The following is a 25997-nucleotide window of genomic DNA, read 5'->3' on the forward strand; positions in this document are numbered from 1 at the left end:
AAGTTGATAAAAAATACTGTTTCTCTTTTGATGATATTGGACCATATTTATTATTAAAATTTCAGAAGGTAACTAAACTGATCTATGTAAGTATAATTATTTAGCATAACATTCTTTATTTATTTAGATAAATCTTCCTGTTACAAATAATGAATGCAAACCAGAGCAAATATACATTTAAGAAATCTGTAGCTGAAAGTTCTTGTCTGTGAATTTTTCGAGTTGCGGTTTGTTCTTCCTTCTCGCACAAACTTTTGACTAATATCCAGAATGTGGATAATAAACGGAATCCTTAGCTCCTACTTGTACCTCACAGAGGTAACTTCTTGACAATGACAGCCTCTGAAACTATGGCCCCAGGAAGCTGCTAAATGTCATCTACACAAAGAGAGCTCAGCACAAAAGTGTATAGACACCACAAATTAGTTAGATCTCCTCACTACAACAATGTAGATCATATGCTTTTAAGATAGGACCCATCACATCTAACTTCAGGTATCTAAGTGTAAGTATCTATCTCCACATTTGGTATCTATAGTTCCACTACAGTCTACAGATACCTAATAAAAATAATCAAGAGAGTCTAGATAGAAATTAATCTCAATCTAAATAAGACACCCACAACTGGCCAGGTCAATAATCTCTACAGTACATTAACTAGATCAGTATTGCAGGAAGAAGAAAGAGGATTTTACTACTGTGAATAAAGATGTCCTCTAGGGATGCTGCAGCACCCAGACAGACATTGTTAACTCTCACTAATTTCAGCTCCAGGACATACTGAGTCTGTGTCTCCCTACCAGGGTAATTTCTGGCCAGACACACTCCTGGAACAGAGCTTTAACTAGACTAACACTCTACTTATATTACTCTTCTCACCACTGTAAGACTATGAATCATCTCCTCGTACCCAAAATGAAATTGTAAGACAGGAGACCTCAAGCTGTGCAAAAGTACTGCCCAATATATACTGCAGGTAGGCTGAAGACATGGGATAAATATATGCTTTAATTACACATGACTGTTTGAAAGGACCCCAGGTTATGGGCTATCTCTGCCATCTGTTTCCTGCCAAAAAGTAACCGGTTTATATCCATCAGAGATTACATCCCCTACAGGTTGACAGATGCTGATTTAAGTCCTCAAACTGATCCTTGACTTCTAAGAGAGAAGCAGATGCAATCACTGGTACCCAAACACCTCCAGGATCCCATACTACTGGGATGCTGCATGCAAAATTTGGTTTGTATATCATTACTGCTTCTAACAAAATAACAAGCCTTGTGCTTTTCAGATTCACCTGGGATCACTTGTCAAGCAAAATTACAGATAAAAATAAGTTTGTATGGCAAAGCTAGGGGCTCAATTTATTTATTACAAATACAGAAAATAATTACAGGAAAAAAAATCATAACCACTCCCCACCCACCACCCCTCTACTCCCCAAACCCAGAATATTAGGACATATCAAATATTGAATCTTTTTGCTGGCTGTTTGAGGTCTCTGAATACATCTTGCCTTTGGAAACAGAAGCAGCTCAGTAACACCCTGCCATTCCAAATGCCACCTTTCACCATCAAACTCTTCCTCTGGGTTCAGAGAATAATTAGAGTTCATCCCTAATTACATCCTATGGGGTTTCCTGGTTTCTATAAAATACAAATGAAACATCAAAGCATATTTAAGAAATCTTAGTTTCCATTTTAAGCTAGAAACATTCACTAAATTGCAGCTTTGTTTAGGTGCAGGCGTTCAGGTATTTTGGAACTGCGTTGCTCTGGCTATACAGAGTTCTTTGGAATGCTCACTTAACATCTTTGTTTTACCTCCTGCTTAAGAAGTTAACTGAATCCTTCCCTTTTCAGATACCTGATATACATTATTTACAATATATGATAAGGTCAATATTTTCTTAATGTACTCTAACAGAAAAGCAGCTGTGATAGTCCTATAGCATCTAATATTTCTGTAGTATTTTAGAGATCACAAACAGCATCCAGGAACTGGATGGTCAGGCACATAATCTTCAACTATCTTATGCTATGTTATGTTATGTTACACAGTTAAGTGATCTTGTTGCTGAAGAGACTCCTCATGATCACATTATCTTACATGTTTTCATGAGAGGAAAGTTAAGAGCAAGAAAATTCTATATTAAAGCTATGAAGTAAACTAATAGCGGCTATATTCTGATCCTGCACTTCAATGAAAATCACTGACAACAAACTTTTCTGATTTGACTTGCTACAATATCCATTCATGTTAGTTAGTTACATATAAAATTTACCTATATATAAAATTTGGTTATAGAAAAAGTTCATTACATTTTGCAGTGATTTAAGACCAATAGAGCACAATAAATACCCATCCACTTAATGAATGTGAATGGATGATCCAGAAATGTGCCACTGACATAACAAGTGACTTGAGTTAGTGCACTTGCAAAGTATTAAAGGTCAAAGTTTGTACCTACCTCTTTTTGATACACCAGCCCAGCTTCAAAAAGCTTAAGAAAGAGATATTGGGTCCATTTGTAGTACTCTGGTAAGCAAGTCATTATTTCCTGCAGAAATGAAAGAAAATAAAAATTCCTAAAGCTATTCTTAGTATTTTCTTACGGTGTTTTAACTTAAAACAATTAACTCAGGCATGTATAATATATGCCACAGAGAAAACATAAATGTAATTTTCGGTAATGTTTAGAATGAGGGATATTCACCAATACACGAAAACAGAGAACATGGGCTTTGTGTGGGTTTGATGTGCAAAGAAAAGCTTTCCTGTTAACATGGACTATAAAAGCCCTGAAAAATCAATACTGATAGACATAAGAACAGAAGATGAATGGAAATGACCACAGCTGCCTGCCCAGGGAAAGAGCCAAATTAGAAGAAAGCAGAACTCTATCAAAGAAGTCATCTTGGCCACGTTGCCTTTTCCTCTGTTGCTCGGCAATGAAAAGCAGGAGCAGAGACTGTTGAGTGTTGCAAGGCAGCAGGGAGCTGGCTGCTGAGAAGCAGGCAGACCAGAGGAGCCCACAGCTGAAGCAGAGATGTACAGACAGGACAACACCACTGAGCAACCAAAGCTGTTGGCAGATAGGGTGTGGGGGGCAGACAGGAAGGAATATGGGGTAAAGACTCTAAACTTCATGAGGAAAGACCTGCAAAGGATATAATGCAATCAAAGGTCAAATAAGCAACTGTTTTAAAAGGCAGGTCAGCTCAAGGTAGGAGAATGCTCTGGGTTAATGTGTGGAGAAAAAGAGTTGTGAAAGAAGTCACAAATGGGGGACTGTTGAGAAGGAAATACAGATAGATAAAAATAAACAACATAAGAACAGGGAATGGGAGTTAGGAGAACAGCAGATAACAATATAGTGGATCATTTTTTGAAACTTGTAAACATTTTAAAAGTTTTTAGTGGACTCTAATAATTAAAAACAACTTATCACCTGCTTACAAAGTTCCATATTTTACATGTTTGTTCTTAAAAAAAAATAAATCTGCATTTCAAATAAACATTTCAATATGTAGAGGACTACAGGATTACATGATTACTCAATTTTCTCTACATGAACATCGTGTTTTACAGGCACAATAAATACACATACACTTCAGTCACATAAAGTCTGGCCAAAGTGAAAACTGTGTAATTCAGTATTAAAGCTCTAATTACAACATAAATGTGTAACAATAAACAGATTCAATTTCCCTCCTCAGCTGCTTTCCTGTTTAACTTGCACATTTCTACAAACTTTGTCGGACCACATCTGAACTTATTGAAGTGGAAGATGACTCCGACATGAACTTCAAATCAACAAGAACTTTTCATGATTATACAGTTACAGGGTTGACAGTGAACCCCTGATAAAATTTGTTCCTTTTGCAAATAGTTCCCAGCTACCTGAAATACATCAAAACGTGAAATGTCTTTCACCCAGGCTTTCCTATCATCTAGGCTTTCCACTACACACAACATCAGCAATACCATCTGCTACTTCAATGACATCTGAAAGACTCTAGCATAAAAATCTTATTCTTTTTCTACGACTTTATATTCCAGTGCTGAAACATTGCTTTGAACAATTAATATGACCTTTGAATAGATACATCTCAGAAGTGCATATAAGAGGCTTTCAAGACCAGAAGGAGACATTTAATGGCAAGTTTTCAGCACAGCATGTGAAGTCTTAGTAATGCAAAACAGTTGCTTGATTAAATTCCTGTGCACTGCATGGAAAAAAACACTTAATAAAAAGTCTGATTTCCATCTCTCCAACTAAACACTATCGATTTATTTCATTTTTTAATTATTTTTTCTCTCTTTCTTTCTTTCTTTCTTTCTTTCCTTGTCCCTTCTTCTCCACAACGTGGAGTTCTGCCAGTGTGATGCCACTACAGGCAACAGAGCTTCATCACTGTAATATGACAGACACAAAAGAGGAGAGACAATCCTTTTTGGTCTAATATAAGATTATGTGACCAACAGGCAAACAGTTTAAGGCAAATGGAGTGAGTTGTCAAATAAAAATAGTAAAATGGACTGAGATTTGTCCTACTGGTCCCGAACAGCAGATATGTGTCAACTGAAACAAAAAGAGATGACATTTCTCAGTCTAAACAGGCAGGCTTAGGACACGATACAAGCTAACTGCTGGGAATAGATTCTCTCTCACAGGTTGTAAATTGACACTTTTTAGAAAGAAATGCAGCTGACTGTTATCACTGAAGAAAATGTATTTTGTGTTCATTTAGCTTCAAAAAGACCACTCAAGCTCATTATTTAACTTTATAACCACGAAGGTTTGAAGCGACATCTACTCAGTGCTTGCCCGGTCACACCTGGATTACTATGTTCAGTTTTGGTCCCTGCTGTGCAAAAAAAGATGCGAACATGCTGGAGAGGGTCCAGAGAACAGCCACAAAGATGATCCAAGGATTGGGAAGTTGCCATATGAGGAAAAGCTGAGGGAACTGGGTTTGTTCAGCCTTGAGAAAAGAAGGCTCAGGGGAGATCTCATCACCGTGTTCCAGTATTTAAAGGGTGGCTACAAAGAAGATGGAGACTCCCTGTTTACATGGAGTCACATGAAAAGATGAGGGGCAATGGGTACAAGTTACTTCTGAGGAGATTCCAATTTGGCACAGAGGGAAATTTTGCACGATAAGAACAGTCAGTGATTGGAATCATCTCCCCAGGGAAGACACTTTTAACATTCAGCTGGACAGAGCGCTGGGCCACCTTGTCTAGACCCTGCTTTGCCAAGAAAGGTTGGACCAGATGATACTTGAGATCCCTTCCAGCCTGGGATTCTACAATTTGAAATTAACAAAGAAAGAAAAATTACATCACTACCAATGCTGATGACAAGCCAGCAACCTCTTGTCAATCTCAAAATGTGTTTTGTTTTCTTTTCTACCACTTAGTAGATTAAGATTTACAGTGAAAAATAATTTTCCATGTATGCAAGTTACTGATCTTGATTAAATAAATGAAGTCTGGTAAAAAGTTTCTATTAGGCTGCTATCATGCTTAAATTAAGGTGAATGTTAATGTTTCTATTTATACTTCATGAGCATGGCAAAGATTCGCAGTGCATTAACAGAACCGACTTAATTCAGAAATACAGAAAAGGGTGTATAAAAGGGCTTGCAAAAGAGCACAATAGAGCCCCTTCCACCCTGTCAAAAAGAGTAACTTTTCTGCTTCTCATTTGTGAGCTGAGCACTAGCATATCAGTGCACATACAGAACCACACATCACAAAGCAGTTCGGCGAAAATATATAAACAGGATATTGGCATATTTTCTCCAAAGATAAAATGTATGCTAAAAATGAGAACCCTTTTTACAAATATGAAATGCTCTGCTCAGCTGTCACTGCGTGTGCTTTTCAGTGGTCTGGGAAGGATTCAGTGATAACCCATCACCCCAGCATTCCAGGAGGTAATACGAAATGAGAGGAACAGCATCTCTCTCTTCCCCGCCCCCCCCAAGCATTTTCCCTTTTCTTTTGTCAGCTTGCTAGTTAAAAAGACTATCTGACACTGTCACCGTAATGCATCCTCATCATCAGTTACTGTTACTGCTCCTTATTGCTACAGGAATGACATTCATTAAAACAATTAAAACAAACGACCTTTAAAAGTGGTCTGCTTTTAAAAATATACAGTTACAGCCAAGGTATATGAAAGATGCCTATTCTTACCAAAAGCTATCCTGCTTAATCCCTTTATCACAGCACAGCAATCTGTTCCTTACAAATAGCACGATGGAGGGGTTAATATCTTAGTTATTTCTGCAAATAAATTATCAGTTACAGACTAAATAGTGGTATTAGAGTTTAGATAAGAGAGCAGTGCTACTTGGGAAGCAACTGGTCCACCTTAAGGTTAAAGTGCTGTTCATTATTAAAAAGTCTGATTAAAAAAATTCCAGTTAGCAAAAACATGGAAAAACCAACTGTAAAAATTCCTGGATAAACAAAACAAAACAAAGAAAAAACCACAAACAAACAAACTGGATGGAAGATTTTAGTCATTAATAAAGGAAAAACTAATTTTCAAATGCCTTGTTTTATAATTCATCATTTGTTATAAATCTGTTCCATTCTTACAACTTTCTGTTATGTAGCTCTGAAGCTAAAACTGGTTTCTGTGTGTTGTTGGTGCCATTTTTTTAAGAAGGTTACACCTTCAAGTTCCTTTCATGGTTGGTTTTGTTTGTTTGTTCTTAATAAAAGTAACATTTACGGGCTGCATGAAAGTGTTCATTTGTTGTAAGATCCAAGAGGCTTTGTGAATAGCATTTAACTACACTAGAGAGAAGGAATTTCCTAGTTTATTACTAATAATTTTATTTCTAGCACAGTCTTACACTAGCCTGAAGACTGCTATGTTGCACTTGATACTTATTAAAAAGGCAATAAAGAGAAAAAGTCTGAACGTATTTTTTCCAAATCTACTTGGGGAAGATTAAAAACTCTTATATCTATTATTTGCCTATTTTGGTATTAAAGGGCATGTATCACCTCATCTGGAAGTATAATTATTTGATTTTGAGAGGGTTAGAGCTAGCCCAAGCTACATTTCTAAATTCATTTGAATATTTGTATTTCAAAGGCCCCTAGTTTCATGCTTTATTAGCTGCAAATACAAACGTCATGCAGTGCCTACATTTTGGAGCTTGAATGTCTTTCCTGGAAAAAAGTAGCCTTGTATCAACAGTTTCCTTTTTATTTCATTACAAGTAGGGTGCCTGATTATCAGTGATACGTGGATAAAAAGAGAATTTAATAGGTAATGCTTTAGCTACTGCTACAGCTTCATGCATGCTCTGGCAGTGCACAAGAACGACAACTTCCACAGTAAACAGAAAAATATCTGCACAAAGAAAATCTAGCAAATATTTCACCTTTTTAATGTAGAGAGCAGAAGGGGAACATTACTCTCAGGCAAAAAATTATGTTACTTGGCATGCATGAACTGAAAAGGCTAAAAAATGTTGGCAGTATGAGCTACCTTCTACAAGAAAGTTACAGATTGATATCATAATACAGTGGTGAACTGATGGCTTGCTGGGAACATGCATTCAGTCTGATGGCACTCTTGAGCAAAAGAAAAGAAAAATATTATACGGTCTCCATCCCTTGTTGCTGATTCTATGAATATTTGAAAATTAGATTGCCTAATTCCCCTGAAAATAATGTTTAAGTAAGTGGTGGGCAGTTTGCTATGCTGTCTGGCATGGTATTTTGGAGAAATTTGATCACCAGGAATGCCTAAATCGTTATTATCTTAAAACCAAAACATAACTAAAATGGGTTTTATTTTCTAGGTGTTTTTCATGTATTTCAGAGGCATTTCTTCCATCCTCAAACTGCAGCTTTTCAATCCTGGATCTAACAAACATAAATGTTCAGAATAGAAATGTTCTCTCATTCATTATTTTTTTAAAATCTCTCTCCCAAATCACACCATTTTCAAAGCGATTTGAAAACATAACATTTAGTACTTGAGGCACTTAAAATACCTGCATGTTTCAGGGAAAAAATATCAGATCACTATTAATATTCAAAACTACTCTAAAGCAAAGTACTTACAGAGCTATTTTATGTATTTAATTTCATTTTTAGTTTGCTTACATTTTCTGTTTAGGAGAATAATTTTCAAGTGTCTTTGTAAACTCGCTTTCTGAAATAACCTAATTAGCTTTTAATAATGCCTTATCTGTGCTACCTTACTGGTTAAGTAATTTCACTGACTGCTACAACATAAAAACACTGTTGCATTTTTATTTGTAAGACAGAGGGAACAATGAAAAAAACCCAGATGAATAAAAGGAAACTTCTAGTATCTCAGGTGCACTGGGATTTGTTCATAATAATTTTAGCAAGCAATGAAACTACAACTAGTCTTCATATTCCTGGACAGGACTTTTTTGAACACCAGACGTGACTTTATAAGCAGTCAGCTTCTTCAGCACAGCTACGTGAACAAGGTGTTCAAATGTACTTTTTATTGATTTCACCCTTTTTTTTTTCCTTAACATTTGTAAAATGGTAAAATTTACTTAAGTTTCCTTCATAACATCTCGGCATATATTCTAAGCTGGCCACAGAGGACAGAGACAGTTAACATAAAAGGTTTGCACTTTAAAAAGGCAATTCACTGCACACTAAAATAGGGATCTCAGGTACAGGAATGGGTTGCTTCCAGTACATATTTGCTAGGAATTATGCTCTAGCACAATGAAGCAGCGCATTTAAGAAACACCAATGAAATGAAATTAAAAACAAACTCCTGTTTTGTACAATAGTCTTGGTTAATTAGACTAGCCCATGTAAAAAGTGTATTTCTTGCATTTTACATAGGACTGACACTAGTGGGTTTGTTTGCATTGCCACAGTATTTCATAAGCCACTGATTTAGTGCCACACAAGTACAGAATAATTAAAAAAAAATATATTGCTGATGCCAAAGAGCTCGCTTTCAAGGCAAGTACCCGCACAGTGCGGTGCATCACTGTGCAAAGACGCCTGAGCCAGCCCAGCAGCGACGCAGCTGAGGCGTGAGATGCTCTGCCCAAGACTCTTCAGCCTCGCAGAGGAACAGCCTCTACCAGACTGGAAAATACACCTGCCACAGCTCAGCAATGCTGCTTCCAAAGGGGGTTCTTTCACAGCTAGCTCAAGGATCCATCCATTTGGATATCATGTAATACAGATATCCTTCAGGCGTCATACAATTTTTTGCGATGAATAAACATACCTATTTCTAATGGTGACCATTCAGGTCACTATTACTCCAGTTAATAAGGCAAACCTTCTAGGTAAAACAAAAACTAATAAGCTAAGAAGTGAAAATTCCAAAATTCATCGTGTTTAAAGGAACACTTTTCAGTTGTTTTAAAAATCTTAACTTTCAAAACCAGAAACTCAGTGCCCCTAGAGCATTCTAAATTATTTTAATTAAGCAGATGTTCAAATTAACTTAGTTGTACAGCATCAAAGTCCTTTCCACAAGTATTCATTAACCAAAACATGGTTTACTAGAAAAGTAAAGGTAAGCCTCAAGTAACAGGCACAGAGATGAGGAATTACTTTCCCCTGCACACTTATACTTCCTGCCATAGTTTTCAGTACTGCCAGTTCTCCATCCCTTCTTCAGAATGGAAGGGTTAAACAAAAGACCATATATAGAAGTGAATTTTCTCAATTTTCTTGAAAGGTCCTCTGCAACATTCAGCTCTGGTGTGTTCCATAATACAATCTAGTCATATGATTTCACTGTTTGAAGTACTGCTGTGGGTTACACACGCAGAAAATCTCTGAGACACTAACAGTTTTCAATATAAGAAAATAATTGTCAAAAATGTGTACAGTAAACCTTCCACAACAAACTTTTTCTTTTCAGAGCAACTTTTTGGCTACCAAGAAAACAAAAATCTTTCTAAAAAGGCTTATACTGAAAATCTTGGCATATATATGACACAACAAAATATGATTTTTAGATATAAGACATACAAATAAACAACTTCACCTTCAAGATTAAAGAAAACAGATGGCAGGTCTCAGACTGCCAGAAAATGAATCCTTTTCCTTTTCAGATCAACAATACTGCTATAAAAATCCAAGATTAGCATCTCCATCACTCTATTCAGCTTCATATTAAGGTGATAAGCAAGTGTTATTGCTGAGAATATAAAGGTAGTGACTGACTTTGATTCACTGGTAAATGCAATAGCCTTACAGTTGCTTCAAAAATTAATGCCTTTTTTATCTTGAAAATGACATTAGCTTATGTCTGATTATGTTGGTAAGGTTTTTAAGGTGAACACGTGATTCTCAGGCATCAGTGTTTCAGATAAAATTTCTGTTTTCCAAAACAACCATGATATTAACACATATGAAAATGTGGGCTTATGCTTCAAATTTAGAATAACATAACCAAGCCACTCTTTCAAGTTACTAGCTTTAAACCTTTGAGTATATCATAAAAATGTACACATTGAAAAAAGCACTCCTCAAAACACATATACCTTAATAAAAAGGCATGCTGCTTCATAAATATCTATTTGGATGACTGCCTAACTTCTAACACAGAAAATTGCTACTTTGAAAGAGCCAAAAAAGCAGAGGAAAAAACTGAATGCAAAATGGAAATTACTTCAAAGAAATATTCTCCTAAACCTTAAGATTATCAGATCATGATAGTATCTCAAAAATAAGAGAATTTTGATAAGAAGCTTGAGAAGCTCAATTTTCCACTTTTTTTCAAGTGTTTACAGGTTAACAACTGAAACTGGTTGCTTTCAAAGACTTCTATATATTTTGTAATAAAATGGTGAAATTCCATGTTTTTCTATGTTCTATAACACAATAAAGCAGCATCCCTTAAAAAAGAAAATCTTACCCTTTCCCACGTAAAAGACAGACCTAGTGCATCAAACTGTTCCCTCATGTGTTGAATATTACTGCAAAAAATAAAAAATAAAAAGTATTTATATCATGTGATTATATTTAAAATCAGGTGCTTATAAAGTAGTGAGAAATCATAATAGTGTTTAAAGTTTAACTTCTGCTTATCTCACTAACTCAAGGAACTGTCAGAAATATAATAATTTTAAAAGTCCCTAGTGCATTCTGGTTCCATTTCAATGGCTGTGTGTACAAGACAATGATTTTTCTTCTCTTGATTTGGACATAACTGAAAGGCAAATATGGCACTGCATTTTGAGAGAAACATTTCTGGAGTATCACTTCTCATTATTTTTAATTACCTTAATTGCAGTTGAGTAAAAGGGCACTCTCAAATCTTCACAATACACTAGTATTCACTTCCACAATCAGTTTAATCCTGCTCTATCTAGGTAATGACATCCTGGCTGTATTTTGCTTTGGTTCTAGTGATTGTGTGGCTATAGGATGAGTTGAGTCAGTTCACCCATTCAACTGAAGACATGCCCTATAAAAACTTCTCCAAAAATCCCCTACCAGTTTTCTTGCTTCCCTCTGATCAACAGGCTGATTACATCAATATTGTGGTTGCAAAAGCAGCTGAACCAACACAAAGGAGGTGGTGGGAGACATATCTATTGAGAGGTGACAAGGAACCCCTAAACTTCTGGTGGTAGCAGAGCCATAGATAAACTGAAGTCGACTGTCAGACTGTAGGACTAGACCTTGCCCCAGATGGGTTATATTCCAAATGTAAAATAAGACAGATCAGAATACACAGCAAAGCTTTAGTTTGAAAATGTACTAAATACCATTTACAAAAATACTCACAACTACATAATATTAACTAGTAACCCAGTGTGGATTCATTCATATACCTTAACATTGCTTGGAATTTCTTATGGACTTTAAACTTCCTACTAAAATGCATTATGTCAGATAAAGTATCATCTATCCTCCCACAGTGGTTAATTTGACAGCCATGAAACCAAGCATTTAATTCTGACCCAGAACAAGCTTGCACTGCTGAATAATGTGTAATGCAAGTATCACAGAACCACACAGACTCACAGAATGTTAGGGATCGGAAGGGACCTTGAAAGATCATCTAGTACAATCCCCCCACCGGAGCAGGAACACCCAGATGAGGTTACACAGGAAGGCATCCAGGTGGGTTTTGAATATCTCCAGAGTAGGAGACTCCACAACCTCCCTGGGCAGCCTGTTCCAGCGCTCTGTCACCCTCACTGTGAAGAAGCTTCTTCTCATATTTAAGTGGAACCTCCGGTGTTCCAGTTCATACCCATTGCCCCTTGTCCTATCATTGGCTGTCACCAAAAAGAGCCTGGCTCCATCCTCATGACACTCACCCTTTAAATATTTATAAACATTAATGAGGTCACCCCTCAGTCTTCTCTTCTCCAGGCTAAAGAGACCCAGCTCCCTCAGCCTTTCCTCATAAGAGAAATGCTCCACTCCCTTCCTCATCTTCGTGGCTCTGCGCTGGACTCTCTCCAGCAGTTCCCTGTCCTTCTTGAACTGAGGGGCCCAGAAGTGGACACAATATTCCAGATGTGGTCTCACCAGGGTAGAGTAGAGGGGAAGGAGAACCTCTCTCAACATACTAACCACCCCCCTTCTAATACACCCCAGGATGCCATTGGCCTTCCTGGCCACAAGGGCACAGTACTGGCTCACGGTCATCCTGCTGTCCACCAGGACCCCAACGTCCCTTTTCCCTACACTGTTCTCCAACAGGTTGTTCCCCAACTTATACTGGAACCTGGGGTTGCTCCTGCCTAGATGCAAGACTCTACACTTTCCCTTGTTATATTTCATTAAATTTTTACCTGCCCAACTCTCCAGCCTGTCCAGGTCTCACTGGATGGCAGCACAGCCTTCTGGTGTCAGCCACTCCTCCCAGTTTGGTGTCATCAGCAAACTTGCTGACAGTGCACCCTATTCCCTCATCCAAGTCACTGATGAATATGTTGAATAGTACTGGTCCCAGTATCGACCCCTGAGGCACTCCACTAGATACAAGCCTCCAGCTAGACTCCGCCCCATTGACCACAACTCTCTGGCTTCTTCAGCCAGTTCACAGTCCACCTCACAACCTGATCATCCAGACCACACTTTCTCAGTTTAGCTGCAAGGATGCTGTGGGAGACTGTGTCACATGCTTTACTGAAATCAAGATAGACCACATCCACTGCTTTACCATCATCTGTCCACCTGGTAAGTATCCCGTAGTAACAGCTGCAGAGCCCCAGATATACTAGAAAAGGCCTGTAAGCAGGGCCACATCAGTATGGGTAAACCAGGAAATTAATCTCAATTCTCCTAGGGACTAACAGCTTCCACTGGGAGAAGCCATTCTTGCGGTAATACTGCTTTTATTAGTCCCACTCAACATGAACTGTACCAATAAAAAAAATTTCAAATTTGAGTGTATTTTTATAAAGCTTCTTCCACTATACTAATTCCTACTAACATTTCTGTGTGCTTTGTATAAGTAACACTGTCTTCAGTTCATTTTATGTTTTTTTTCCTAACTTTGAGGATGTAAGATGTAATAGTCAATTGGAGCTCATTCTACATCACCTATTCAGAAAATTGTGATGCCCTGAAATTTGGTTGTTCACTCCCGCACCAACTAAGTTGAAATGCTTACAGTGTGCCCGCTTTTACATGGGTGGCTGACTGTGCTCCAGGGATGACTAAAACACATCAGGTTGCTATCACACCACCACAGCTTCATGTTCAGTTCAGTCATCCCTGCTGCAGGCATGAGAAACATTCAGGACAGGGGCAGTGGAGAAAACAGGAGACAACAATTATGTCAGTGGTCAGAATTTAAACTGCTGGTATGATAAACCACCTGCTTTCCTTAGCATGATCCAAAAATTTGGGTAGGTAAATAATTCTCCTATTTGGCTGTCATTATAATAAATCTCAATGATGATGTGCTAACTTGTCTGTTTGTCGTTATGATATTATTATTTAACTCTAAAAACTAGATGATCACTCTTTTCAAGACTAACAAAATTTTCAAAGCAAAATTTTCTTCCAGTGTAAAACATCTTGTAATTACCAGATGAACTGCTTTAAGTGTATGCAACAACATGCACCTTTTTACAAGAAAAGAGAAAAACAGGAGAGCACAGACAGAAGCAGAAGAGAATCAGCTCAGGCTGCGCCCTGCTACATGCTTTTTGATATGGTCCCGACAAACAGCTTAGATGAGACGGGCTGAGCTAATACAGCCCTTTGCTATGACACAGTCTCTCTGCGCCATGTGCTCACTCCTTTTCTGTTGAGACAATTCAACTCAGCCAGCTGGCAGAACTGCTTTCTTCTAAGTTAGCACGCTGGGTCAGTGCAACAAGATGTTCTACTGGTGTCAATTCTAGTACAGTAGGTGAGGAGGGACCACATAGTAAAGAGGAGGGGGAAATACTGACCCTTTTGTAGTCAAAAGTACTTAACGTCAGCCTCATCTCAAAACTACAACCTTCACTTCTTTGTCCTCATTTATCATGTAGGTAAGGATCACAGTAACCCTCTATGTGGTGAATTTTCCATCAAGATAACAGAGTTAAAACTGAGGCAGTCACATAAAACAGATACAGAGATTTGTTTTACAGCTGAGCTCCAGCAGGATTACTGAAGGAAGACAGAAATCATCGATTTACTGACCATCCTACAATGTAATTGATAGCCCACAACACACTGCACAGTGATGTTTCAAACTCAGAAGAGAACAAAACCAGGTTTTTGTGTTTTGATGGTGACTGGTTCTCACACATATTCTCATCTAAACCATACATGAAAGAAATCTTTTAAAAATTAGTATAACTAACTCAGAATTTGTGTGCAGTGCACTCATGCATTCTCCCTAAGTGAAATCAGTTGTCATCATATTTTAGCTGGAAGAGTATCAACTATCTTAACATGGGACCAGAAGCATGGAAAAAAAGAACCAGTATTACCAAAGAAGGAAACATATTAAAGTCTGAAAAGATATCACAGCTAGATTACTGCACCCAAAGCACAACAAACAGCTTCACTTAAGAAGATTTGTTTCTGAGTCATTTATAGAAATTAAAGTTTACTTATATAACTTTCTAATCATTTCTAAGACTATTAGGGGAACATAACACCCAATTCTGAGATTTAAAGCCCAAAACTTTCACAGAAATCATCAGCAATAATGGCTGCTTATCACTTTCCAAGACCTGGTCTCAAACGAAAAAACCTGTCTTCTTTGTCTGTCATGCTACTGACATCTGCTAGTAAATCTAACCACATAGCTCATAATTTTCATCTGTGTGTTCTATACTAAGATTTAAATTCCTATAAGGAAATTCTGACTTATTTCTTACTCATTGATTTGGGTGTTTGGGAAATGTCACTCTATCTTTTTACAAGTTAAAAGTAATTGAGATGAAAACCTTGAAAATCATCCTGATCCATTTGTTTTTCAACACTCAGTCATCTGCATAGTCCCATCAAACACTAGCAAATAATCCTGGTTCTTTCTGTACCATCTTTCTTCTATGCTGGTTTTGCTCCATTTTTGTTGGTTTAGGAGACCACAGTACAGGTATTCACAGAGGGAATGTCATATTACTTAAATTCATTAAAAACTACCTTTGTGTCCAGCTTGCAGGGTGAAGCCCATGTTCAACGGCAGCATTTTCTGCTGGTAAACCAAATGCATCCCATCCCATTGGATTTATCACCTGCCAGCAAAAACAAAAAACACAATATTATGCAACTTTCTGGAATGGCATCAGCAACGCACACAAGCCTCTAAATAATGAACAGTGGTTTGCATCCAAATAATAAATGGTGGTTTGTATTTAAGCATTTGCTTTGTCTGAATTGAACCTCTTCAAAACATGCCCACTACAGCTATGCCTGGTTTACAAGATGGATATGAAGCACACCGGTGATCTACAATGCAATATTAGAGGGAGGTTAAAGTTTTATGTAATAAATCCTCACAACCAGTTCCCAGTTGACAACAATAAAACTCAATCCTTTGTAAATCTGTGTGGTGGTCAAAATTAGTGGCTGATGCTACCACCAAACAGAATCAAATATTCATCCTAAAGAAGGAGAAGAAAAAAGCAAGCAAAACTAATTGAACCAATGGATTTATAACTGTACCTGATGTGTAGCCTACTTTTTTTTTTCTTTTTTTGTTGAAGAAAAAAAATACCCTATGATAACCTTAAATCCAGCAGATTAAATGAATGGAGAAAATTATTTTAGTCACATTTTTTTAAAAATACCTTTTGTAAATACAGACCGCAGACTGACAAATCGTATTTCATGACCACAAAGAAATAAAGATGGAAAAAATGTTTACTACAAAATATAATAGATAATTTATATTGAAACAGATATATATCTTTTCTATTAATGTGCAAATGACTTAGAAAAATAATCAAGCAATACAGTAAGTATTCATTAAAACTGTTTAATAACCAGGGAAAAAAAGGCCAGTACTCAAGATGCTACCTTTAAACACACTTGTATATTGGATACCTGATGAAACCAATGCCATTTCTTACAAATGTGCTATACATTCAATGACTATGATTAAAATTACACAAGTTTAACAACAGCATAATTGAGTAAATGTTTTACAGATTGTAAGAAATCAACAGTTTTACCCCTAAAAATATAAAGCATTTGTTCTCTAGCGGCAGGTAAGCAAACAAGCAATAAAAAAGCAAGTCCAGCAATGCTAAACACATAAACATATAAACTACTAAATACATAAACTATCTCCATGCAAAAAAATCTGTTTGTTTCTGAAGCACAAGAGCTACTTATATCACTGGTTTGAAATATTTTTATTCTTCGCTGCCACAACCTTCCAATCCTCTGTCTTCAATGGATTATTTAATAAAAAATATTTTACAGACAGGTTTATAAAGGTGCCCTAGGCACCAAATCAGTGTAAAAAACCCACAGAATTTAACAGATGTCACTCCTCAATATTCTTGTTTTCAATAGTGATCTGAAACTAAACCTGATGCATATTATTACTCTGCTGATACAGCAACAAAACCAAAGGTATTAACCTCTGGTCAACTGTAATTCAAGCCAGTACAGGAAGGGTCCATGTACTGCCCATTTTTTATGTATAAATCTACTAGAAATCGGAATGCTATGCTGTGTTAAAATTTTCCCTGTAATCAAGAGAGATTATTGTTCCTTGTATCACAGTTTCAGAAAATATGAGTCAGATTTCCTAACTCCCCACTTCCTCACATTATAAGTGTTACACGGAAAATCTCATTTCGAATGTAAAACGCTTGTCAACACCTCTTTGAAGCACACCTCTCCCAAACCCTTCTCCTTCTCGCCCCAACAGTAATCAGAACTATTGGTGTAAAAGAGATAAAAGGTAGGTAAACTCTACATAAAATACAAATCTCAACAGAATTTTTTAAGGACACACTAAAATATTAGTTTCTGCAGCTCAGCTCTTTTGACCACTACTATTGCTGACCACCCGTTTCTGGACAGAAATGACGAAATAAACCAGATTGTTTTTTTCACATATAATACATATTTTCTCTTATTTAAACCCTGTTTGTTTGGACAAATGCCCTACACTTGCATCCCTACGAATACCTTGTTTTCCTACAGGCTGATGCACATTGAGATTAAAAAAGCTACTCTTGATTGATTTTTGTAAAATTTGGCTTCTGAAGATCTCCTGCAGCCAAAAGCAAGGCACAAGGCACAATCTCATTCCTCACGCTCACGAGCAAAAGGATGTTGGAAGAACAGCTTCACTACTGGCTACAGGCTCCCCAAAAGGGCTGAGTGATGCTCCAGACAGTTGATGTGCAGACATTTTATAACTGTACCATCAGCGCTAGCAGGAGTTATCTGCTTATACAGATCTTCCCAATTCTAGCATGTACATTAAAAATATCATACAGTGTATTCACTTATCACATTCAAAAGACAGTTCAATTTAACCGCCAATAGCATCCCTCAAGTTAAAGGGCTGAAGAAATACACTAATTCAAGTTTCAATCAGAAACCTGAATTTAAAGGGGCATTAAAAATATGCTCAAATTAATCTCCAGGATAGATCTATTTATGTAGTTGCTATAGAGATGAATCTAACATGCAGAGTGGTTTAGAAAATGATTTCAAGTTTATTGTCTCTTTTATTTCTCTACCGCAAAAGGCAGCTGTGTGTTTCTGATCTTCACCATGAAGTAGACAGGTAACGCTTGCTGGTTAAAACTACTAGGTTAGCCTTGAAGACAGAGGGCTTAAGATCCTCAGAAGTTCACATGATCTGGCAGGATCAGCTATGAAAGACTGGCATTTTTTATCACTCAACATACCACGTTTTGCACAGGAACATGAAGTTGCAAGGAAATCATTTATTAAGTGTGTGGGGAATTAAGTGCTTGGTAGCTACCACACTGAGCCACCTTTTCACAAGCAGATTATTAAAAAGGAAAACAGCTGCATCTTGAAACATTTTAGATCCCAAAGACTCTGATTTCATATTAGCATCAGTGTAAGAATCATTTCACAGCATGGTCAAAAAATCTGTCCTTAACAATGGCTGGAGCTCTTAATGCAACTGTGGGATGAAGCAGAGGAAGACACAGTAACCCCATATATTAATTTCTGAGATCTCACCTCTTCCTTTCAGAGGATTTTCATCTATTCACTGTCGCAACAATCAGCCCATCACACTGACATCAGTAGGCGAGATCAGCAGGTACTATATAACACAAAGCTGACAATGATCTCATAACACTCGGTTCTCTGCCTCCGTCAATATAACTAGGACAGACAATTCTCTGAATTTTCCTTAGAGTTTGTACAGAAAGAAAGAACTTGTTTGCTCTGCTGATGGGCTCAGTATGTCTCAAAACTATGGCCAGGGTGCTGATGGATCTTTCTTACATCCAGATCAATGCATTCTACATTTTAAGAAAGATGGCAGAATCACTGTCAAAAATGCCTGTAAATAAATGTATTTATCTCAGAGAGTGTGTGATAAGAGAAGACAATCAAAAATGAAAATGAAAAGGCTTGCTGACAGACTAGTGATTTGAATCAATACAGCAAATTCCACATTCCTGTTCTGGTTATAGTCCCATGACATGCTCAACATGAACTAATCCCAAAATGCTGATAAAATGGGTCATCCATGGTTGCGAGCTCCAGGTGCCAGAAAACACCCCTGGCCCCAGCAGCAACTTTCTGTCATCCTCCTTGCACTCGATCTCACAACCGTGTAACAACACACAAATGAGATAGTAAGAACAGGGGGTTGCAGAGGGGAAAGTAAGGGATGGCTGCTTCTTCCACTGGCTGCCTACAATTAGACTGAACGCACTGAAAATCTCAATTTTAAATTGACAGATTACAGATACAACACATTTTAAATACAAGACCTCCAGCTGAATGTAGCTAGATTGTGTTTTAAGTGTATAAGACAATAAACACCATTACACAACAGCTAAATATCACCACCACCACCACCACCTAAAAAAACCCAAACAGACAACGCACACCTGGAAACAGATTAAAATAATGAATTTTTACTAGTGTGTATATTCTAGCAAGGACTATTTCAGTGCTCCTCTGCAACAGAATACTGCAATATTAGCATTCTGATAAGGCACTTTCAAATTAAAAAATAATCGACCCATACAGATTTCTATGAAAACATAACTCTGCTTATGAAACACTCTCATGTATTTCTTGCTCTCACAAGACACAAAATATGAAAAATCATTCTATGTCCACACACTACCACAACATTCAGAAAACAAAGGTGTATCTTCTCCTTAATCGTATGCATTCTTGTCTAACATAATTGCATTTAAAATAATATCTCGTTTTCTCCTTTTCTTTCAAAATCAGAGTGAGCTCATTAACACCTTTGGTACTTCTAGCTGGAAAACTAAATTTAAATAAGATTCGATTCACATAGGGTACTTGTAATACTTCCCAGTTAGTTCATACCACAGAAAATAACCTGGCAAAAGGGCATAACAGCCTCACACAAAAATAGGTAGAGACTAGCAGCTAATGACGATCGGAAAATGGAACTGTATTGAAATAATTTATCCTACTGATGAATTCAATTATAAAGTTTTAATTAAACTTGCCTTTCTTCAATGTAATTAATTTTTTGAATTTCAAGAGCATTAAGATTCACTGCTGAACGGAAAAACAATTAATGAAAATATATCAAATTAAAAAAAATGTTCTAGATAAAATGAAAACACTCTTTAAGTCAGTTGAGGATATTGTGGAAATATCACTGATTATATTCCAGTCCCATCTATCAGAAGCATTTTAAGTAGAAATTAAGAAATCTGATCCTAGTGTGCAGGAATTTCATCCTGAATTGTCCAATGATGATTCTCATTTCTGCACAACTCACACATATGACAGCTTCACTGTGATATCAATTTCAATTCAAAATTTTATTAAAAAGATGTCACAGGAACTATTGAACTGAATCACTCTCTGTTTACTGATTGCTATGGGAATTATTCTCAGTCCTATGAGAGGCACAAATTATCCACTTCAGAATTTATCAAAGACATGATAATAACAGTATGGTAAAGCAGTGGTAAATAATTTTTTCCTGAGCAGCAGCAGACTGGAAATCTGCCATGGTGAAAATTATCATTAATATCTCTATAATATGTCCATGGCACTCTCAAATAATGAATAAGAAATATCTTAACTTATTTCAAAACTATGACATTTGAATTCACAACATACATGTAAATTCATGGAGAAAAAAGCAACCAGAAACAGCACAAAATGGTTCTGGGTTGGTTTAATAATAGATACAAATTTGTAATTTAAAATATATAAATTACTTTTTCATAGCATTTTTAAAGAAATATGCTTGTAATAAAATTTGTGACTAGAACCCTACCTGCATAAAAAATGTTTTAATTGCACTTCAAGAAAAATATTCTCCTTAACACATTTGGGAAAGAGACTAGCTCACTGCATTCATGCGAAGTAATCTATATCATTTACAGTTCCCACGCAGAGTCTTCAAACTTCATCTTCAGTAACTAGAACGTAAACAAGTTATCTTACAACAGATGTACTCTACAAATCATTTACCCAGCAACCTAATCCAAGTGCATGAAAGAGCTTGTTTCCCACGCACTGCCCGCAGGCACTTGAGGGGTGTTGGAACAAGACAATGATCAATGCAACTCTGGTGATCCCCACTGTACTGCAATACACACCTTCATGCACCCCCTAGTGAAAACTCCGCTAAGCTGATCACTCACCACAACACTGAAAAAGTAACTGCTTACTGTGGTTGCACTTGCGTCAAATCCTGCCCATGCACATCATTTAATAAACGCTCAGCCAGTCATGTATCACAGAAAAGGCTGCTGCTCATTAGGTAATCTGTTCGATTGCCCGTTTTCACTGTCATTAGTCACCAATATCATCTACAGCTTTATGCTAAAGCAGTATTTCTTCCAAAAACAGAGAGGGGGGGAAAAATAGCAAACCATATTTATTTTCCGACTTAAAATGCTGGTGAAATAAAGGTTTCTGGCAAGTATCAGTAGATTTCAGTGCATATTACCTTTCTAGAACATTTTAATTGAAACTAAATCAGATCCTATGCAGCCATAAAAAATGAAATACTAACGTCCCAGTTTAGAAAAACAAAAATGAGCATCCAATTGATTTTACACTTTCACTGTTAAGATTTCAAACTACCTCCAATATGAAGAAATTACATGAATGCATTCCAAAGAATGGTTCCAATTGACTAAAGGAGCTCTAATCCCTCTGTAAAAGCATTCAAGTTTATCCTTATTTAAGTATTACAACAAAGAATCAAATTCTTGCCTGTTCAGATCAAATCAATATGAAACTAATTTACTATTTTCTCATGAAGGCATTTTCTAAGAAAAACATCTCTACCTTATTCAACATACATTACTTTCTTACTCAACCACATATACTTTCTCTGATACTTTCCCTCATTGCTTATTAGACAACAAATATAAATTTTAGTCTAAAGTTCTCCCTGAACATTTTTGCCTTTTTCATGGTAACAGCCCATCACTCCTCGTTGCCTTACAAACACTTTCAACCTGCTTCTAGCACAGTTTTATGACATTCAAACATGCACTATTTAAGCTGAATATCCAGAAAAAAAATAGAACAACTTCAAAATCATGCATAGTAATATTTTTTGTTTCGAAAGCATTCTTTGCTTTTATGTACTGAAGAATTCCAGTAATTCCCTGAATACAAAGGGGAAAAAAATTATTTGGTATATTAAATCTTATCTATAAGAAGACATAACCATGTCACAGCCTATAACCATCATTATAAAGAAATCTTCAACAGATTAGACAACTGTGACAATGGGCAGGGAAAATATCTAGAGGCTGATAAATTAGTTGCGAGGAGAAAATCAATTATAAAGACTTTTATTCTAAGTGATGAAGAAATTTGCATGAGGAATCAAGAAAAGGGTTTTTTAAGGTAAATATAAGTTCCAGCAAGTTAATGTACATCAGCAACACAACAGTTCTTAGTCTGACATACACAGAAAATCATTTGAGAAATCTTTAATGTCTCTTAATAGTACACGAAGGTGAAATTATTCGGCTGCCCACCTTTAGCCATAAATAGATGTTCAAAGTGGTTAACACAACAGAAGATACACATATTCATAGAAATTCAGCATGTTCTACAGGCAGTCTAACATACTTCAAAGTAATTTTTTACATGTAATGTAAAAATAAGCTGAAATGCAAGATTTAAAAACTTTAAAAAGACTTTCAAAACTTTTCTGGATAAAATAGGCAACTGTGGAAATAAAAACATGCTTTCACAGTGGCTCTTGTATTTCATTGCAATTATATTAACTTTTCGTTTTCTCCAAAGGTTTCTGTTAAAGGTGGTTACTTTCCTTGTATTCAAAAACTAACACCTGCAGCATCCTACTGGATGTAGACAATTATTTTCACTTTATTTTAGCTAGTACAAGAAGCAGCAGGTTTTCATCTTTCTGAACAGAATTTTAGCAGATATCTCCACTGTTATTGATGAGAGATGAGCTATGTCCTGAAATGACATCTCCAGTGGTCTTAACATCAAGCAAGAATTAAAAGTCCTTTCAAGAACACTGTTGGCTTTTTTTTTTTTTTTTTAGTGAGATCTAAGTTCTGGTCATTCAGAAGACTTAGGAAACATTAGTGTTACATTAGACATTGTTTGTGGGGGGTTTTCCTCATTTAAAGTCTAAGGTAGCTATTTCTTTTTTCTGTAATTTTAAAAGCATGACAATGCATTTCTGTAAAGCAGCAGCACATATTCAGTGCATGGTATGTTCATCATTGGCATAAAACACATAGTATATGGAAAGGCAGTACACTGAATAATTCAGTGACAATACCTTTAAGAGTCTCATGGATGGTGATAAATCCAAAAAATGCTACACTTCTGCAACATTTGCAGCAAGGAAATTGCATTTAGTACAACAACCAGCAATTCACACTTTTTCTTCATTTCATCATCTTTGTACTCCTTGGAAGTTCTGATTCTTATATTCTTGAGCTGCTCTTTCTCTCTTGGACATAAGAATTCCTTTCTGAGTTTCATCCTGGATTCTTGCCTACTGCTATTTCTTTCCTTTTGTACCCTACTCCAAAACTGGGTCTTCTCTTTCCATAGTACTCCTTCCCAGTTTCCCAGATTCTTAACATTTTACCCGTACGAGATGTCTTCTTCCCCCTTAATACAGTTCTCACTCAGGCCACAATTCACCCATCCTCACATTCTTCAAACTTTATCCACCAGTCTTTACTGCAGAACACTAACCAGGATCCCACCTGCAGACTGCAGGGACTAGGCTCTCCGCTAGACCTTCTACTTACCGGAGAGAGAAAAGGGAGTGAGGGAAAATTTAGGGAGAAATTATGCCAGGCATGGGGCAGATTGGGAAAAAGAGGAACACAACATGGAAATGTGGCAAGCAGTTAAGTCCTAGCCCACCCTGTAGACTTAGATATGTATGTGCAAGGTTACAGTAGGGAAGCCAAGGGGTCAGCTGCTACTAAACAGAAACTTCTACAGTTATGGTCACAAGATGTGACATGTGACATGATTCCATTCATCTGACTTACAGTAGCCATGAGAAAGGGTTTGTCTCCAAGCTGGCCCAGAAGAGCAGGATGCCCCTCTGAGTCAGACAAAGGACACCGACCTTTAGTCGGGAGCAGAAGAGGTCAAAGGAGTTGATTTCTGTGGTGTCTCAGTTTTCTCTTACCAGCGATGCTTTTTTGTCCCCCATGGTCCAACTGAGATGGCAGTAGGGTCTTGTCTCCTCTCACAGAAATGTTTGGGCCCACAGGTTTCATCAACACTGTGCCATGCATAACACACTCAGGTAGCTGATACAGCATCCGCAGTATCATTTGAGACAGCTTCTAACAATTTGTTATCAACCCTGAGTTCTGAGCACCACTTGTTCTAAAAGTCTAAAATGTTAATATTCAAAGCTCCACAGCTCATTATTTATCAATTTGTAGCATATATTCCAACTAAGCCTCCACTTTAATAGATTTTGGAAAATACCTATTTCCTGACCAGTTCTGACATTAAAACATTAAATAAAACCCACTCAGCCCTACTGCTGGTCTTTTCTTACCTGCATCCCTCTCATTTTCTGGAACCGAGCTACGGCATCACTTATGGTGTAGACACGAACATGGCCCATGTGAAGTTTTCCGGAAGGATATGGGAACATAGAAAGCACATAAAACTTTGGTCTTGATTTCTAGAAAGAAATTTTTATAACATTATGACTATGTGAGTTAGCGTTTCACTTAAATAAACACATGCACACATTATCAACTACACAGCACCATGAAAAGACAGAAGGTTCTGCTAGAACTGATCCAACTGATCCACTGACAGAGTTCCTAGGATCAAGTTATTCGGGGCTGTAAATGGCGATGTTTTACCAGACCTTGCTGCCATTTATATTTTTATTTATATGACACTTGAAAATCATTTTAATCCACTGTTACTCAATAAAAGATATATTAATGTAACTGCAGCTTAAGAAATCACCGTTCCCTACCATCGCATCTGTCGCTGATTATCTATGTGCTTCTAATCAGTCCCACAAAAAAATGAAAACACGACAGATTAAATTATCCTCTTAACAGATAAATCAGCATTTTACTTTGTATTTACAGCAAACATCGAGCTCACGCAGGGCCAGTTGCTTTTTGTCAGCAGAACTGCTGCAGCTCACTGAGTGACTAAATCATTTGCAATCACATGAGCAGCCACTGATGTGAAACTGTTCAGTTCCACTACGTATGCTCAGATCCAAAGACATCTTACAAGCAGTGTCTTGCATAGCGAAAAAATTTAATTTAGTTCATTTTGAATAAATTGACAAAAGCTGCAAAGAAATAAAACATTATCTCACATTGATTATTCCTTGTTTACCGTTGAAATTATAATTAGTACATGTTCAATAAGTTCCTACGCTATTTTTCTTATGTTAATAATGAAAAAAAAATATGGACAGCTTTTACTATTCTGAACCAAACTCTGTTCACATTTATCATATATTCCTTCTTTATCACTTTTGTCCAATAATAGCAAAATTAGAAATAATCTGAATACTTGCAGTACTATACACTATTTCCCTCTTGAGATGTTATTAAATATATTTCAACAATAAGCATAAAAGATCATTAAAATACAATTATAACTTAGCATCCATACTATATATGATACCTACATATACATCTGTTGTCAGGTATTAAAGACACAAGCCTAAATTAATGTTCTCCCTGCTACATGCATGCATACACACCATTTCCATCTCAGTTTTATTCCTCAGAAAAAACAAGCCTCTCTTCTCTCTCCAACACTTTAATACAATCATTTTTTGGTTGGAGAGGGGGCACGTTTTAGGAAAGACTAAACATGAATGGGCACAAAAAAG

At 36.8% G+C, this 25997-nt stretch overlaps 1 protein-coding gene across 2 annotated transcripts in view; it reads right to left on the bottom strand.

The window, feature by feature from the left end:
• LARS2 (leucyl-tRNA synthetase 2, mitochondrial) overlaps positions 1-25997 on the bottom strand; it is an 87528-nt gene that overhangs the window by 57613 nt on the left and 3918 nt on the right. Inside the window, exons 3-6 of one of the 2 annotated variants that reach the window (XM_065051765.1) lie at positions 24681-24809; positions 15614-15705; positions 10917-10977; positions 2475-2564 (exon numbers count right to left, since the gene is read on the bottom strand). In XM_065051765.1, the coding sequence (XP_064907837.1) occupies positions 2475-2564; positions 10917-10977; positions 15614-15705; positions 24681-24809 (372 nt within the window). The remainder of the gene's footprint in view (positions 1-2474; positions 2565-10916; positions 10978-15613; positions 15706-24680; positions 24810-25997) is intronic. The other variant, XM_065051766.1, reaches the window with a different exon arrangement.

Source organism: Columba livia, chromosome 2 (genome assembly GCF_036013475.1).
Source record: "Columba livia isolate bColLiv1 breed racing homer chromosome 2, bColLiv1.pat.W.v2, whole genome shotgun sequence".
NCBI lineage: Eukaryota > Metazoa > Chordata > Aves > Columbiformes > Columbidae > Columba > Columba livia.